Below are 17,870 nucleotides of genomic sequence, written 5' to 3'. Positions count from 1 at the left end.
GACTTCAGATTCCTCTCTACTTCCCATGGATGAGACTGAGGAGGAGCAAGATCTTGGAGAGCCAAGGAGGAGATCTTGCTCCCAGACTCAGTCATTTTTTTTTTCTAAGAATGGAGTCACTGTACCAGGGGGGAAACTGCCTAGTGAGTAACAAAAAGAGTCACACTGTATCTCATAGGACATATCACTTGGTTTCTTCTACAAATCAACAGCATAGAGAAAAAGGAAAGGAAGAGGGACTATTGTAGGATGAGAACATAGTAACCAAATGCAAAATGGACTGGATCCTACATCAAACAAATGAACCCTAAAAAGATGATGGTGACAATCACAAAAAATTTAAAGTGCACCTAAGTATTAGATGATTTAAAGAATTATTATTAAATTTGTTACATTTGATAATGGCATAATTATTTTTTAAAATGTCCTTATCAAACATGATAGATACTGAGGTATTTATAGGAAAAAATATATTTTGTGATTTGGTTTAAAATAACCTAGAAAGCAGAAAAATAAGTGGGAAGAAATAGATAAAACAAGATTGGAAAAATGTTGATAACAGTTGCTTCTCTTCCTTTTTTTACATTTGAAATTTTCTGTAATAAAGAGTTAAAACTAAATAAAAAACAAGTTGGGCCGGGTCTGTAGCTCAGTGGCAGAGCACTTGCCTAAGCACGTGTGAGTCACTGGGTTCCATCCTCAGCACCGTATAAAAAAATAAACAAATAAAGGCATGCTGTCCATCTACTACTATTAAAAAAAAAGTTACTCTCTCACAAAAGGAGTCTTGCAAGCTCTTTCTTCCCTTCTCTCTTCTAGGAGCCTGGAAAAGTATGGTGAGGTCTAGGACCCACATGCCAGGGGAGAAAGCCCAGCCAGTTCTTTGTCCACTCACTCTTTCTTATCTAGCTGCACAATGGGTATGCAAGTGTTCACAGGGCAGACACTGTTCTATCTTGCCCACTTGCTCTATTCCTCTGGTGGGTGTAGTTGGGATTCACCTTTGCTCCATCTATAGTAGTAACGTGACATCTAAGTGTAGGCTTAGAAAAGAGAGGCAAAGCCAGTCTTATGACCTGCTTTTAATTTTAGACTGTCTGGCAAACCTAGCTCAGGTAAAGAAGTATCTAGAGGGTTCAACATAGATCAGGAGCCTTCAGCCTCAGATTTTGATTGTTGCTTTGTCTTGCTCTCTTCTCTGGATAAATAACCCCTCAAGGATCTCACAGGCAGCAGTGATTAGTCTGGGGATAAGATTCAAGTGTTTCTGGGTCCTTAGCTACCATAGCATCCAGTGACTGTCACCTCCTCATCACAAGCAACCTTCCTCTGAAGGGCATTATCTTCGAAAAATAACTTCCTTCTGACCTCCCACTGGGGCCACCAGAAACACTGCCATGATTAGCCTATCCCTGGACACAGGAGGCCTCTTTGGAGAGAAGACTCTGTGAGCGACAGACAAAAGATTGATGTGACATGTGTTTATGAAAAGCCACAAAAAGGGAAGAAATCTGTCTGTCTAGCAATGATTAAACAGAAGAGGGAGATTTGAGGCTCGTACTGATGGTATAACATTTAATAAAATAATTTCTGAATACTGTTAATACCTCATTCATGCATAAAACCAGATGATAATTTCACATCTACCACAGATATTAACTTAGGCCTCGATGCTTCTTTTCATATTTGAGACTTCCTTTCCCTTTAACACTGTTCTTGATGTTCAAGTTTTGGAGGGCAGGAGGCACAGAGGAATATGAATTTAAGCTTGACGTAAGAAAGAACTTACCCGTGTAGAGGGTCACTAGGCTCTGGAGCACTGACTTAGGGAGCCCTTTCCTGGAGGGCTTTAGGGACAGGCCAGTCATCCATTTGTCTGGTGTGCTTTGGAAGAAACCTGTTTGAAGTGTGGGGGTATCATCGAGATAGCAGCTCCTGATTCTTTTTTTACATTAACCCTTCTCCCAAACTGGCACCTCCAATAAAGGATATAAATCTACCCTGGAAAACCCCTTTCCAGAGTATCTTTCTTGCTGTGGATCTTCTGGACAAGGAAGACTCCAGACATACTTTCTTGCAACATATGGTGTCCCTGTCTGTGATGACATCAGGGAGGTTCAAAACACTGTCATGGCCCTGGCTTGGAGGGTCAGATAAAACAAAAATCACAGTACTATTTTCAACTCCTTTCCCAGCTTCTTAGAGTCTACTCCACTCCGTTTTCAAATACCTCTTAGTCCAACAAGAATAACATCCCTTATGTCTTCAAGTTTTGCCTCAACGTTGTATAACACGATATGCACAAAGCAGGCTTTGCTTACAAAGAAACTTAACTAATGGTTTGAAGAATTATAAAACCCAAGATAATGTGTTTACCACATGTTTTATTGGTGCATTATAATTATACATAAAAGTGGGACTCATTGTTACATATGCATATATGCATGAAATATAATAGTATAATTTTGTCCATTTCATTTCCCAGTACCTTCCCATTTCTCTCTTCTCCTCCCTCTATTCTACTGATCTCCCTTCTATTTTCATGAGATTCCCCCTACCATTTTTTTGTCCCTTTTCTCTCTAATTTCCACATATGATAAAAAAAAAAGTTATGATCTTTAACTTTCTGAGTTTGGCATATTTCACTTAACATAAAGCTCTCAAGTTCCTTCCATTTTCCTGAAAATGACATAATTTAATTCTTCTATGTGACTAAATAAAACTTTGTTGTGTATATATACCATAGCTTATTTATCCATCATCCATTGACCAACATCTAGGCTAGTTCCATAATTTGGCTATTGTGAACTGTGCTGCTATAAACATGGGTATATATGTATTGCTATAGTATGCTGACTTTAATTCAATAGGATAAAAACTAAGGAGTGGTATAACTGAAAAACCCAAGTTAATGAGTTTTTAAAATGTTTATTTAATTAAATGTATTATTATTATTATTATTATTATTATTCTAGAGATTGAATCCAGGGGTTCTTAACCACTACCACTGAGCCACATCTCCAGCCCTTTTAATTTTTTAATTTAGAGACAGGGTCTCACTAAATTGTTGAGGACATCACTAAGTTGTTGAGGCTGGCTTTGAAGTTATGATCCTCCTGCCTCAGCCTTCTGAGCTAATGGAATTAAAAGCATGTACAACTGTGCCTGGCTACTAATGTGTTTTCAGATTGTGCAGTCCAGGAAGGTCCAGAAATGTCTGGATGTCCATCTACAGCAAATGTCTCACATTTCTTTCCCACATAACTTGAAAAGGAGAAGGGGCCAGAGATGGACTGAAACTGGGATCTCTGATACCAATACAAGCAGTAAGTCACCTGGTCCAAGAGGAAAGTCATGGGTCCTGAGGCCCTTTACTAAGTGCTCAGAAGAAAAGGTCTAAAGGAAGAGGTTAAAGCAAAACTATGCTCTGAGTCCAGTTTTTAGCTTTGTTAATTTCAGAATTTCCTGATGTGACATTATCAAACTCTATCTGAATTTATATGTTAAAGTACTTGGGGCAGGAAGATCGCAAGTTCAAAGCCAGCTTCCACAACTTAGATAGGACCTAAGCAACTTAGCAAGACCCTGTCTCTAAATAAAAAATAAAATGGGGGCACTGGGGTTGTGGCTTAGCGGTAGAGCGCTCGCCTAGCACATGCAGGGCACTGGGTTAGATCCTCCGCACCATATAAAAAAATAAATAATAAAGGTATTGTGTACAACTACAACTAAATATATATATATATATATATACACACACACACACACAAATAAAAAAGGCTGGGGATATAGCTCAGTGGTTAAGTGCCCCTGGGTTCAATCCCTGGTACCAAAATACATACATACATACATACGTAAAAAATACTTGGGGCTTTTGATTAAGCATGTGATAGACCTGTTGATATGAAATTTTCTGTGGATACATTAGGTACCTTTTCTGAGATCTCAAAATGGTTGAGATGCAATCAAATGGTTTCCCAAATCCTCATGTAGAATTAATCATAAACATGGCTATTTAGTTTATTATTTTATTATTATTTATTATTTTCTTTGGCAGGGAAAGAAACTGAATTTTTTTTTTTCTGAAATCATACCTCTGTACAGATACCTGTTTGAGGAAAACCTGTTGTCCTTGATTCCATTATTTTCTAACTTTAAGTCCTAGGGTGCGGACACCCTTTTTATTATTAAAAAAAAGTCATAATTCTGAAATTATCAAATCCATACTCAAGACCCTTTCCTTAAACAAACAACAACAACCACAAAACCCCATTTCTTCTAAGACAGTCCCAATCCTGGAGCCAATTCTAAGGACAGTCATTCCCTTATTGCCTCTCAGCATCAGGCCCCCCTGCCATTCAGATCTCTTCTCAGTGACCCTTTCCTTTCAAAGACTCCTCCTTTGTGCCAAGGCTCCCTCTCAGAGCATAGCTATCTTCTCGAATGTACTCCTTCAACTAGAACATATTACCTTATCAGGATACTATTAGATAAGTGCCATTCTCTTGTTTCTCCTAGTTTCTCCCTGAATTTTCATGAGTGGAAAAGTAAATCACTGTCCATAATTTCAAAACAAAACAAACAAAAATCTGACTTTCCACTGGGTAGAATACTAAGGATAAAAGACGAAAGGAAAGCAATCTCAAGCAAGATAGGGGAAAAAAAAAGAAATAGAAGCCATAAAAGCTTCTTTTTATGATATGTGAATCTCCATCCAGTACATTCTTCTCAGCACAAAAATACAGAGCCAGAGTCAGAGTCGTAACATTCTCTAATCTGAGAACACCACTGGATGTCACACCAATGCCAAATATCCTCCCCTCTTTTTCCACCTTCCTGGCTGGGAAATAAAACCTTCTAATCTGGAGATTGTTGCCCTCACCTACCATAAAAGCCCTTTTCCTTGGACATCTGTTCTTAAAAATATTGGCCTAGAAGATTAGATTCCCTATTCTGAGACATACAAACCTAAGATAGTACCTTTTCCCTCTAACTTAATGCTGAGGCATTACACCCCAGGAAAACCTACCTTTGACTATGGAGAGTACAAGAAAGCTTTCCAAAGGAAGGGACACCTGAGTTGAGCTGAGTTAGCCAGGAGATGAGGAAGGTGGAGAGTGTTCAAATCAGAGGGAACAATGTGTGGAAAGGATTGGACACGAGACAGAACATGATAGGTGGTTTCAGAAACTTGAATGAATGAATACATTTGATATATTTATGATACCTATACTTGGTAATTCCATCTGAAAAGTTATTTCCAGACAATAAAGTCCCACTACAGAGAAGAAGAAGATTGAAAACAAAAAAGGATGCTTCTTTCCTTCACCCAACTTCTGCACAGTAAGAAGCATCAGCTGTGAAACAACCCAGAACTTACCGCCCAGTACGCTGCAGTTCTGGTCCACTATGACCCCCGTGTGGTTCTGGTTCTATGTGGCAAACATTTCCATTTGGAACTCCAGGCATTTTCCTTTTCTCCTTTTAACAGAAGACCATAAAGTTAGTAAAATCAGTATTTATCTGTAGTTCCTGCTAACAGTGGGGAGTGGTAATGGGATAACCCAAAAGCAACCCAAATGCTCAAGTGTTTGTAGTTTTCAAATGCATTTACTGAGTTGATGAAATTTACTGACTTTCCTGGGGAAGAAAAAAGTGTGTGTGTATTTATAGATATATAAAATTTCTTTTCCTCTGCAATAGAACCTGACTCCTAACTGTATCTTGCCCAGAAACAAAAAATGGAGGCTTTGGCATCAGAGTTTCAGTTTCAGATCTGCTTCTGTAAAATCTTACTTTACCATAAAACCTTGCCCTAAGATCATTTTATTTCTCATGTGTAAACTAAAGATAACAATACTTTTTGGAGGGAATGTTGCTGGGAAAGTTGAATTCACATGTATGAAGCACCTGCCCTAGTACCTAGTATATAGCAGAAGTTTTCTTCCCACTCTTAATATGTCAGAAAAGTAAAGAAATCCTATTTGTTCTCTCCATACAGCTTGTTGTCTTTTTTTCACTTGATAACTTTAAACATAATATACTGTCAAGAAATGTTCTCCCTTCTCCTCTCTGCCATTCCACATCAATGTCTTCAAAATTTGGCTGAAAATTCATGCCCAGACTGAAAATTGGTGTAACCACTCTGGAAAGCTGTATGGAGATTCCTCAGAAAACTGGGTATGGAGCCACCATTTGACCCAGTTATCCCACTCCTTGGTATATACCCAAAGGACTTAAAATCAACATACTAGAGTGATGCAGCCACATCAATTTATAGCAGCTTGATTTACAATAGCTAAGCTATGGAACCAACCTAGGTGCCTTCAATAGATGAATAAAAATAGAAAATGTGGTATTTGTACACAATGGAATATTACTCAGCCATAAAGAAGAATGAAATTATGGCATTTGCTGGTAATTGGGATGAAACTGAAGACTATCATGCTAAGTGAACTAAGCCAATCCCAAAAAACCAAAGGCTGAATGTTGTCTGTAATATACAGATGCTAACATATAATAAGGGGAGAGGAAGGGAAGCATAGAACTACTCTGGATTAGAAAAAGGGGAATAAAGGGAAGGGAAAGAGTTGGAAATAGGAAAGACAGTAGAATGTGTAGTGCATAGCTACATAACCAGTGTAACTCTTACATTATGTACAACCACAAGAATGGAAGTTATACTCCATGTACATATAACATGTCAAATTACATTCCACTGTCACATATAACTAAAAAGAACAAATAAAAAATTTAAAAGACTTCATTCTCACATAAACCTGCTATCTCATCACATCTAAAACAATCTATATTACTGAATATTCATTTTTTATTACTGTTCTGACATTCTAGGAGCCACAAAATAGGACCACATCTCAATTTATTTAGTATATGTCCACATGGCCTTTGCTTTATTCATGGTGGGCACTCAGTGACACTAGCCACCACTGGCTAATGTGCATACATTACCTGTGAAGGGACATTTTTAGGTGGTTCAATTCTAATGGAGGGGTCCCATTCCCCTGGAGGAAGCACCGTCACCTGGTCTAGGAACTCATCAATCCCTGCTAGGAGATCATCTCGCTCTTTTGCCTTATATGCCACATCATGAAAAATCTACAAAAAAGGAAAAACTCTTATGAAAGTTGAAAGTTACTCTACTCAAATTATTGATATTTATCTCTGTCATAGGGACCTGAGAAGAAGAAAATTTAGCACTTAGACAAGTGCAAAGATAAAATATTTAAAAAATGAACCTTTAGAGATGAGTTGGGTCAAAAAGAATTAATAAATATCTGCTAGTATAAGAAGAAATAGATGACTCTAAAGATATACAGAGCTATTATATTCTCAAAGGATGGGGGAAAATGATGTATGGAAATTTTCTTGATTATAATGTTTAGAAAAACTGGATGGAATTACTAAGGAAGGTCCTCCATGAAATAAGCCTCCCAAAGAGAGCTGAAAAAATAGCCCACACCTCCCTTTGCCTACTACAACATATGCTTGAAATCTCAGCTTTGCAGTTCAATGTGCAACATGGTCCTCTCCAGGGTTTGGCACTGTGGATCGTACAATGCCAAAATGGCTGGCGGCTTGGTACAGACAAACAAGAACATTCACATGACACTGGCTAAGATCATACACCTGACCTTATAAAAAACGGGGTCTCATTTAGGTGGGAGTGAATATTTTACGCAAATAGCTTATATATATTTAATTAACCATATTCTCTAGGAAATTAAGTCAGCTTTAAGTGTATTTCTCTCCATATATTACTTGGAAATAATAATTTTCCCAGAAAAGGATTTCTCCTCATCCTTAATTAACCAAAAAGGGAGAGATAACATAGGAAGAAAAATCCCCAGATACAAATAGGAAAAGATGAACTCAAACTATCACTATTTGCTGATAACATGATTCTATATTTAGAAGATCAAAAAAATTCCACCAGAAACTTCTAGAATTAAATAAATTAGCTTTAACTAAATGAATTCAGCAAAGTAGCAGGATATAAAATCAATACCCATAAATCAAATGCATTTCTATATATAAGTGACGAATCCACTACAAGGGAAATTAGAAAAACTATCTATTTGTCTCTTTTTTTTTTCTAATTTAGTTTGTTTCTCCATGATTAGCTTTCCCCCCGTCCTCTGTCTTTACCGAGGCACTTCCCGCTGATGGTTTTGGTTATTGTTTTTCATTTCTTCCTCGTGTAGAGTTTTGCTCAAGATGCTTTGCAATGCTGGTTTTCTGGCTACAAATTCTTTTAGCTTTTGTTTATCATGAAAGATTTTTATTTTGTTGTCGTATCTGAAGCTTAATTTTGCTGGATACAGAATTCTTGGTTGGCATCCATTGTCTTTCAGTGTTTGAAATACGTTGTTCCAGGATCTTCTCGCTTTCAGCGTCTGTGATGAAAAATCCGTTGTTAACCTTATTGGTTTACCCCTGAATGTAATCTGCCTCTTTTCTCTTGTAGCTTTTAATATTTTCTCTTTGTTCTGTATATTGGATATCTTCATAACAATGTGTCTTGGCGTTGGTCTACTGTGATTTTGTGTGATCGGTGTCCTGTATGCATCTACAATTTGTATATCTGTTTCCTTTTTTATTTCTGGAAAGTTTTCTGTAATTATTTCATTCAGCAAGTTACTCATTCCCTTGGCATGAATCTCTGTGCCTTCCTCTATCCCGATGACTCGTAAGTTTGGTTTTTTTAAGTTATCCCAAATCTCTTGGATGTTTTTCTCGTGATTTTTTACCAGCCTATCTGAGTTGGCTAGACTCTTTTCAAGATGATATATTTTGTCTTCATTATCTGACGTTCTGGCTTCTACTTGCTCCACTCTGTTAGTGATACTCTCGATTGAGTTTTTAATTTGGTTTATCGTTTCCTTCATTTCTAGAATTATTGTTTGATTTTTTTTATAATCTCTATCTCCTGATAAAGATGCTTAACTTCTTCTTTTATCTGTTTATGTAATTCATTTTCAATGTGATCTTTAAGGTTCCTTTCCATCTGTCTAAGGTGTTCCTTGAGTTCTTTATATGGCCATTTTTCTGATGACTCCAGGTCCTCCTGAATATTTAGGCTGTCCTTCATTGTTTGTACTCCTTTTCTTCCTTGATTTTTTATGCTCATGATACTTCTTGTTCTGTTCGACTGCTGAGTTACTGTTTACTCTTATAAATTTATTTGATGCTTGGGAGGAGAGGTATTAGAAGGGAAGGGAAGAAGTCACTGTGTCAAGGACTCACAGAGCTGGTTTTCTTCTCCCTTTTCCTATGGACCTGGCATCTGCTTGCTGGTAGATCCATAGTCACTCAGATGTGGCTCTGGAGTTGGGTATCTCAAGTTTATCTGCTGCTTTGCCAAGGCTGGATGCTGATTCTTATGGATGCAGAGTCCTCTGGGTTGCTGGGCTGGGCTTCTTGTGTTGGGTCCTCACACTTTTTATAGCATCATTTCCACTGTATTCCCATCAAACACTGTACAAATATTGAAGTCCCATAATGTCAGCATCTGAAGATGACCTGTATCCCAGTGGATTCCTTTCTCTCCCTGTACTGTTTACCCATAATACCAGCACCCAGCGATGATCCAGGATCACAGTGGCCCTTTCTCTCTGTGTGCTATTCAACCTCTATATTTGTTTATGGAAAATTATATCTGGTCTCATAATATGCAGGAGGGTTGGGGGAGGCCTCGTGTCAGTGGGAAAGGCCTGACAGCTCGGATCTCAGCGCTGGGTGCAGTTGGACCCCACTGTGTCCTTTGTGGTAAACGATGACCCCAAGGACGTTTCCGTTTCCCCGGAGGGCCAGGGGGCTGTAGGCTAGCTGGAAGGAGAGGCGCTGGGAATCAAAACTATCTATTCACAAAGTTAAAATGGAACTATCCATTCACATAGTTAAAAAACAAAAAATAAACAAACAAACAAACAAAAACTTGGGAACCAATCCAACAAAAAAAGTGAGAGACCTCAACAATGAAAAAACTACAGAACACTAAAGAAAGAAATTGAAGAGATCTTAGACAATAGAAAGATCTCCCATGCTCTTGGATAGGTAGAATTAATATTGTCAAAAGCATATTACCAAAAGCATCATGCAGATTTAATACACTTCCCATTAAAATCCCAATGACATGGGGCTGGGATTGTGGCTCAGTGGTAGAGCACTTGCCTTGCATACATGAGGCACTAGGTTCCACCCTCAGCACCACATAAAAATAAATAAATAAAATAAAGATATTGTGTCCATCTACAAATAAAAAATATATTTTAAAAAATCCAATGACATTCTTCATAGAACTAGAAAATTCATTTGGAAAAATAAGAGACCCAGAATAGCCAAAGCAATCCTTAGCAAGAATAGTGAAGCCAGAGGCATCACAACACCAGACCTCAAACTATACTACAGAGTAATAATAATAAAAATGGCATGATATTGGCACCGAAATAGACATGTAGACTGATGATACAAAACAGAAGATACAGAGACAAACTCACATAAATATAGTTACCTCATACTAAACAAAGGTGCCAAAAACATACATTGGAGAAAAGATAGGCTATTCAACAAATGGTGCTGGGAAAAGTGGAAATCCATCTGTAGCAAAATGAAATTAAACCTCTATCTCTCACCCTGCACAAAAATCAATTCAAAGTGGATCAAAGACTTAGGCACTAGAACAGAGACTCTGTGCCTAACAGAAGAAAAAGTAGGCCCAAATCTTCATCATGTCGGCTTAAGACCTAACTTCTTTAATAAGACTACTAAAGTGCAAGAAAGAAAATTAGGAATCAATAAATGGGATGGATTCAAACTAAAAAGCTTCTTCTCAGCAAAGGAAACAATCAATAATGTGAAGAGAGACCCTATAGAATGGGAGAAAATCCTTACCATATGCACCTCAGAATACTAATCTCCAGGATATATAAAGAACTCAATGGGCTGGGATTGTGGCTCAGTGGCAACGTGCTTGCCTCACGTGTGTGAGGCACTGGGTTCAATACTCAGCACCACATAAAAATAAATAAATAAATAAAAGTATTTTTTAAAAAAGAACTCAAAAAACTGAACACTAAAAAAACAAACAACCCAATCAATAAATGGGCTAAGGAACTGGACATTTCACAGAAGAAGAAATACAATCGATCAACAAATATATGAAAAAATGTTCATCATCTCTAGAAATTAAAATCAAAACTACTCTAAGATTTCATCTCAGTCTAGTCCGAATTGCAATTATGAAGAATACAAGCAATAATAAGTGTTGGTGAGGATGTGGGAAAACAGGTACACTCATACATTGCTGGTGGGACTGCAATTTGGTGCAACCACTATGGAAAGCAATATGGAGATTCCTCAAAAAACTTGGAATGGAATCACCATTTGATACAGTTATCCCACTCCTCAGTTTATACCCAAAGGACCTAAAATCAGCATACTACAATGACACAGCCACATCTATGTTTATAGCAGCTCAATTCACAATAGCTAAACTATGGAACCAACCTAGATGCTCTTCAACAGATGAATGGATAAAGAAAATGTGGTACATATACACAATGGAATATTACTCAGCCTTAAAGAAGAATGGCATTTGCAGGTAAATGGATGGAACTAGAGAATATCATGCTAAATGAAATAAGCCAATCCCCCTCCCCAAAAACGAAGCCACTCTGATAAGTGGATGCTGACTCATGATCAAGTGGTGTGGGGAGAATGAAGGAACTTTGGATTATGCAGAAGGGAGTGAGGAGAGGGGTAGGGCACTGGAGATGGAAAGGTTGGTAGAATGAGACAGACATTATTACCCTATATACATGTATGATTACACTACTGGAGTGACTCTGTACCATGTACAGCCAGAGGAATGAGAAGTTGTGCTCATTTGTGTGCAATGTGGCAAAATGCATTCTACTGTCATGTATAATCAAATAGAACAAATTTAAAATTTTTTTAAAAATCTTCCAGAGGGCTTGGTATTCCCACAAGAGGCTCTCAGAAAAATGCCCTGAACTGATTCCCAGCAGACAATGCAATTGTAATTATTTTATCTCTAATCACTAGCACAGTATTTGGCACAGAATAAACAATAAATATTTATGAGATGAATGAATGAAAAGCAGAAATGGCACATACCTCATCTGTCATGATGGTGGCCATGGATCTGCCAATTTCATGGTACTGCTGACCTTTCCCTACTGGGCCCAATAAGATAAACAAAAATCTGGCAAAACACACAGAAGAAGAAATTACATAAGTAACTCTGTAGAAGCAGCATCTTATTTCTCTCTAGACAGTAAAACATTTCTCTCTCCTATCAAAAAAAAAAAATCATCACTGTACCTTCAGAGAGAGAGACAGAGAGACAGAGAAACAGAGATGGATCATTTCAAGTTGCCTTAACCTAATGGCCCCACTATGGACACTGAAAGCTATTTGTATGACATCATTCAATACTGTGGCTATATTTCTTAGGGTTTTCATAGACACAATTCCTAGGTGTAGGAAGGACATCTTTTTTTTTTTTTAAAGAGAGAGTGAGAGGGGAGAGAGAGAGAGAGAGAGAGAGAGAGAGAGAGAATTTTTAATATTTATTTTTTAGTTCTCGGCGGACACAACATCTTTGTTTGTATGTGGTGCTGAGGATCGAACCCGGGCTGCACGCATGCGAGGCAAGCGCGCTACCGCTTGAGCCACATCCCCAGCCCGGAAGGACATCTTTTCAAAACATGGCATTGTTGTACAAATTCAAGGTTATCTGACTCCTATTCATTGTTCTAATAAGAAAATGCAGAAAAAGGAAAGGGATAAGGAAGTTGAAATGATCAAGCCTTATAAAGAAGTTTAACCTCTGTTGTGGACATCTGAATACTATCTATAATTTGTGGGTCTCTGGATCAATGGCATCACCACCTTCAGAGCACATGAATAGCCTTTTGAACAAATGCAGGCATATATGCAAAACACATAAACCCTTCCAGAATTGTGGAAAGAGACAGCAATACCCTTGCTTAAAGACATCTCCCTTGAATATGGCTCTGTAGAACTGGGAGAGTGAGATTTAGGCTTCCTATTATATTAAGTGACTGGCCTTTGCTATGCCCTCTGATTGCTCCTCCATTTTCCATTTTCAAGGCTGTAGGTACCATGTAATCATAGCCTTAAAAATCAGGATTTCTTTGCATAGCAGTTAATCAAATATATCCCAGTTTTCTGAGCTTGCTGCCAAATTTTTTAACAGCATTTCTAAATTAATCAGTTCTAACTTTTGGTATTAGCTATCTTCTACCAGTGTTCACATAGATTTATACTCCAGATAGAAAGTTTTATCTTTGCCTTTACCTTGTTGGGATTGGCACTTCTGTCAGGCCTGAGAGAAGAACAGCTGGAGACAGCCTCACAAAGGCAACGATGGGCCGGTCCAAAGTATCCACCTCTCCAACCAGGACATTTGAGGCCTCTGCCCCACTGGGAATTTTTTTCATAAAATGAAGGTCCACCTGAAAGTGCAAAAGAGCCTTCTGACAATTTGGGAGCCATCATCTTAAATATCAACCACTCTCCTCATACCTGAAATTCACATTGTGATTTTATGGTTAACAAGTATTTTCTCATAGTCTTATTTGATCCTTACAAAAACTCTATATGGATAGATAAGACAGGCCATAATAATACTACTATTTAAAAAATAAAAAATAAAGCAACTAAGATCCAGAGAGCTAAAGTTAACTTGCCCAGGGCTGTAAAATAAAGAACCAAATTTAAATTTAGGTATTCTGAAGGCTGGGGGTGGGGTGTGGCTAAGTGGTAGAGCACATGCCTAGCATGTATAATGCTCCGGGTTCAATTCTTGGCACTTCAAAACAAACAAACAAACAAACAAACAAACATAAATACAGGTATTCTGGCTTGAATTCTACTCTACCATGCTTCCCCAGACTCTGAAACTTTGGGTCACATAATTTCACTTTTTAAATACTTGAATCCATTGTCAGAGGTTTCAGGTTTTCTAAATAAAGCAGGAATCTTCGAGCAGAGAAAGTGATATAACACTATTTTGTTCTAGAAAGATAGTGTCAGGGGTAGACCAGAGCAAGGAGAGGTTAGAAGCAGGGAGATCAAGGTTTAGACCAGAAACTGCAGTGAGGTGCTGCTATTGCTGCAGGCCTCAGATTACACAGTCACAGCCTGCAAGAAGAGTTTCTACCATGAGGTAGCAAAAGTACTGTTTTGGCAAAACTCTTGGATACAAGAAGGAGCTGCAGGAGACTGGCTACCAAAAAATACGTGAAAAAAATCAAGAGGTCTGGGTTGGAGAGGACTCTCAGTAGCTGGTCACAATATTCAGCATTTTGAATCTGGAGGAACAAACTGACAAGTCAATCCCACCTGGGGGTCAGGTAGTGGGGAGAAGACCTGAGCAGATGGGCCTCCTTTTCCACAGAAGAAACTCTGGTCTTGCAAAAAGGGTATTAAAATAGCAAAGCTTGCCCAGATTCCAGCAGTTGGACCTGGGGTTCCACTAGAGATAACCTTAAGCTTTGAAATCAACTTCCCATGTCTCTGCTTACCTTGCTTAAATCTACAGGACTGTGTTCACAATTCACTCCATTTTTCACTTCAAGATTTGTAGCTGGAACAGACTGAGGAGATAAAGTTTGACCTATTTGGAGAAAATCAAATAGAATCCTCTAAGTGCCTGCCCTTTTCCTTGTATGACACACCCTATCCATCACCAGTTGGTTAGGACTTCTCCTGCAAAGTCTACATGGAGAAAAGTTAAGGTGACCATGAAGTCGGGATCCACTCATACCTATCTCCTTACCTACTAGTTAGTGGTAAGGGAAACAGAAGTCTTATTACTTTTGTACCTTTCTAAACATATTAGTGACTCTCTTTTCTTTCTCTGTTAAAGCAGTAATTCCTAATCAGAAGTATATAGGAGAGACTCCTTTGAAGAACTTTTCAAAAATACAGATTCCCAGGCATATCTCTGCACATTGCAATTCAATAAATGAGGAGACCAAGAAATGAACATAGATGAGGCAAACAACAACTGAAATTCAATGAGTGGTTACAACCCACCATGTACCTGGCTAAAGGCTCTATAGAGATTAACTCATTGAAATCTCACAATATACTGAAAGAGTAGGTCCTATTATTATCTTTATTTTACCAGAGAGAAAGTAAGAAAGAAGTTTAGTAGGTCATATGCTTTGCAAGTGATAAAGCCAGAAACACAAGCCTAGAAGTCTGACTTAAGGGTCTACACTATCATATTTTGTCTCCCCAGTCTAAGATATTTGTTTACTCCTAAAAGGCTCCAGTTTACCTTCTCTGACCCCAAATTACTCCCAATGTTTATATGGCCCCAAAGCTACATCAGTTATGAGACCACCCTGGGGTACAAGTCCCTTATCTTGAGTCCACTAAGATCTATCAAAAGCAAGCATACCAAGTGCTGCAAGAGAGACAAGGACCAGTCCCAGCTACTCACCTCACCAGTCACCAAAGTACAGTGTCTAAGTGAGCATGGAAACATACTGACAAGTACAGTAATTCAGCATCTCCAAAGAGTTCCCCATCACTTATTAATAAAAGAAACAACAACCATTCATAATAACCTTACCATTTTTATCCATTGAATGTGGATCAGACTGCTTCTTGCCAACTTCAGCAAAAGAGCGAACAATAGGAATAAGGTTGTTTCTCTTCTTTTCATTCTGATGATGATGCTTTTTGAGAAGGGCTTCCCGCACTTTAACCCTCATGCTATCATTTAGGTCACTGAACAGTTCTTGCTGGTCCAGTATCAGGTCTAGAAAGTAGGCATTCATAAGAACACTCAAACTGAGGCCATCAGGTGGGGTGACCTCTCTAAAGATTTGACATAGATATATAAAACTCTCCCCTCTCTTAGTTTTTGTTATGGGTTGAATGGTAGCCCCTCAAAAGATTTATGTCCCAACTGCCCCACTCAAACCTATGAGTGTTACTTGATTTTTTAAAAGGGTCTTTTCAGATATAATGAAGTTAAGGATCTCAAGGTGAGATTTCCCTGCAAAAGCCTTCAGAGAGAGTATGGCCTTTCCTATATCTTGATTTTGGGGCTTCTGGCATTCAGAACTGTGAAGGAATAAAGTCTATTGTTTTAATCTACCAAGTTTGTGTGGAAATTGTTACAGCCATCTTAGGAAACTAATACAAATTTTATGGCCAGTATCTGATTCTTCTCGCACTTCTCTGAGCACTCCTCCTCCGACTCCTTGGCTAACCTTTTTTCTTCTAATATCCACAAGCCCGCTACGCTACCCATTGAAGGTTCCCAGTTTCTGATCTTCCTTTCCTTTAATAATCTCAACCACCTCTAAGACTTTAAGCACCAGCTGCCTATGAACTTATCACTCCTAAAACTATATGCTAGTTCAGATCTCTCACCTAAGTATGACACTGAAGTTCCAATTACCCACTAGACATTTCCATCTAGATGTTCCACACACCTCTGGAAATCAATATGTACAAAATCAAACCCACTCTCTTTTCCAATAGACCTGCTTCTTTTCTAGTCACCCAACCACCTAAGTCAGAATCTTTAACTCTCTTTCTTTCAGAACTCAACTAATCTGTCAAATGGGTTTCATCAGTTCTACATGCCCAGTTTCACTAGAAATTGTCTCACTCCTTTTCCTCCCCTACTACCATTTCTCATAGTGCAGTAGTCTCACCTGAACTACTACAATAGTCTAACGCATTTCTCCCTTCAATTCACCTTCCATATTGTTGTCATCATTATCTCTTTAATATGCAAAACTTGATAGGTCATTACCCTGCCAAAAATATTTCCAATATATCCCATTGTTTACATGGAGTTATAACTTCAATAATTCCCAGGGATTCTTCTACCTAAGATAAACATAACCTTTTAAGGGACTATCATTGTATTTCAGGCATTAACCAAAAGTGAACAAAATGTAGACGTGAACACAGTGGTTAACACAAGAGTTCCATTTTTCACAATCATTGGTACTTCTGGGGCACCTCCTTTGAAAGGAGAGAGACACAGGATTCCATCACAGCTGACCCTTCACTTGGGTCCCATGTGACCGCAGAATTACTTAGATTCTTGAAATGGAGAAAGGCATGAAAACATCTTTATTTAACTTGTCTTGCTAAACAAAGCCCATTTGAGGGGAAAGTCCCCATAGGTGAGAATACCTAGGTGTTTCTCCAACTGTGATACCAAAACATAGTAAATTAACATCCAATTACACCAGGAAAACTCCATAAGACATGGATCTCCCCTTCACATCTTACTGAAAATGTGAGAATACTATGGCTTGATTTCCTACATATCTTTTCTAGATGCCGTATTTTAAAACCTTTGATTCTCTTTAACTCCCTCTTCTCTGCACAACTCCCATTGCCCCTTTCTCTAATTATTCTTTTGGAGGAGGGTACTAAGCATTTAACTCAGGGGCAATTTACTACTGACCTAATTATTCTTAAGCATGTCTTCGTTGATGCACTTACTTTAATTGCTGATTCCATAGCCACTACCTGACTAAAAGATGCGCTCCCTGAAGGTAGAAACAATCTTACCTGTATAACCCTAGGCCTCACACATTATGAAGTGTATAATATATACAAAATAAATGTTTGTCAAATGAACCAGCAAATGTAAGACTAAGCGCTGTGTCATCTGAATCCCATAATAAGCCTGAGAAATAGAGTAGCTAACCCTTCCCCCTGCTGAGTACATCGAGGTCAAGAAGGCTATGACTTGCCTAAGGACACACCACCACTATTCTTCCCTCTAAAGCATACACAAGCATTCCTTTTTCACTAACCTT

At 38.3% G+C, this 17,870-nt stretch overlaps 1 protein-coding gene across 1 annotated transcript in view; it reads right to left on the bottom strand.

Annotated features, from left to right (window-relative positions):
* SLC4A8 (solute carrier family 4 member 8) overlaps window positions 1-17,870 on the bottom strand; it is a 71,133-nt gene that overhangs the window by 28,035 nt on the left and 25,228 nt on the right. Inside the window, exons 6-11 of the mRNA XM_081311043.1 lie at window positions 15,650-15,838; window positions 14,592-14,683; window positions 13,363-13,520; window positions 12,157-12,244; window positions 6,970-7,116; window positions 5,381-5,481 (exon numbers count right to left, since the gene is read on the bottom strand). Of these exons, the coding sequence (XP_081167169.1) occupies window positions 5,381-5,481; window positions 6,970-7,116; window positions 12,157-12,244; window positions 13,363-13,520; window positions 14,592-14,683; window positions 15,650-15,838 (775 nt within the window). The remainder of the gene's footprint in view (window positions 1-5,380; window positions 5,482-6,969; window positions 7,117-12,156; window positions 12,245-13,362; window positions 13,521-14,591; window positions 14,684-15,649; window positions 15,839-17,870) is intronic.

The sequence above is a fragment of the Spermophilus citellus genome (assembly GCF_964194105.1).
Source record: "Spermophilus citellus genome assembly, chromosome: 10".
In the NCBI taxonomy this organism is placed as follows: Eukaryota; Metazoa; Chordata; class Mammalia; order Rodentia; family Sciuridae; genus Spermophilus; species Spermophilus citellus.
Note: the sequence above shows the minus strand (reverse complement) of the source record. Positions and strands in the feature narration are given on the sequence as shown.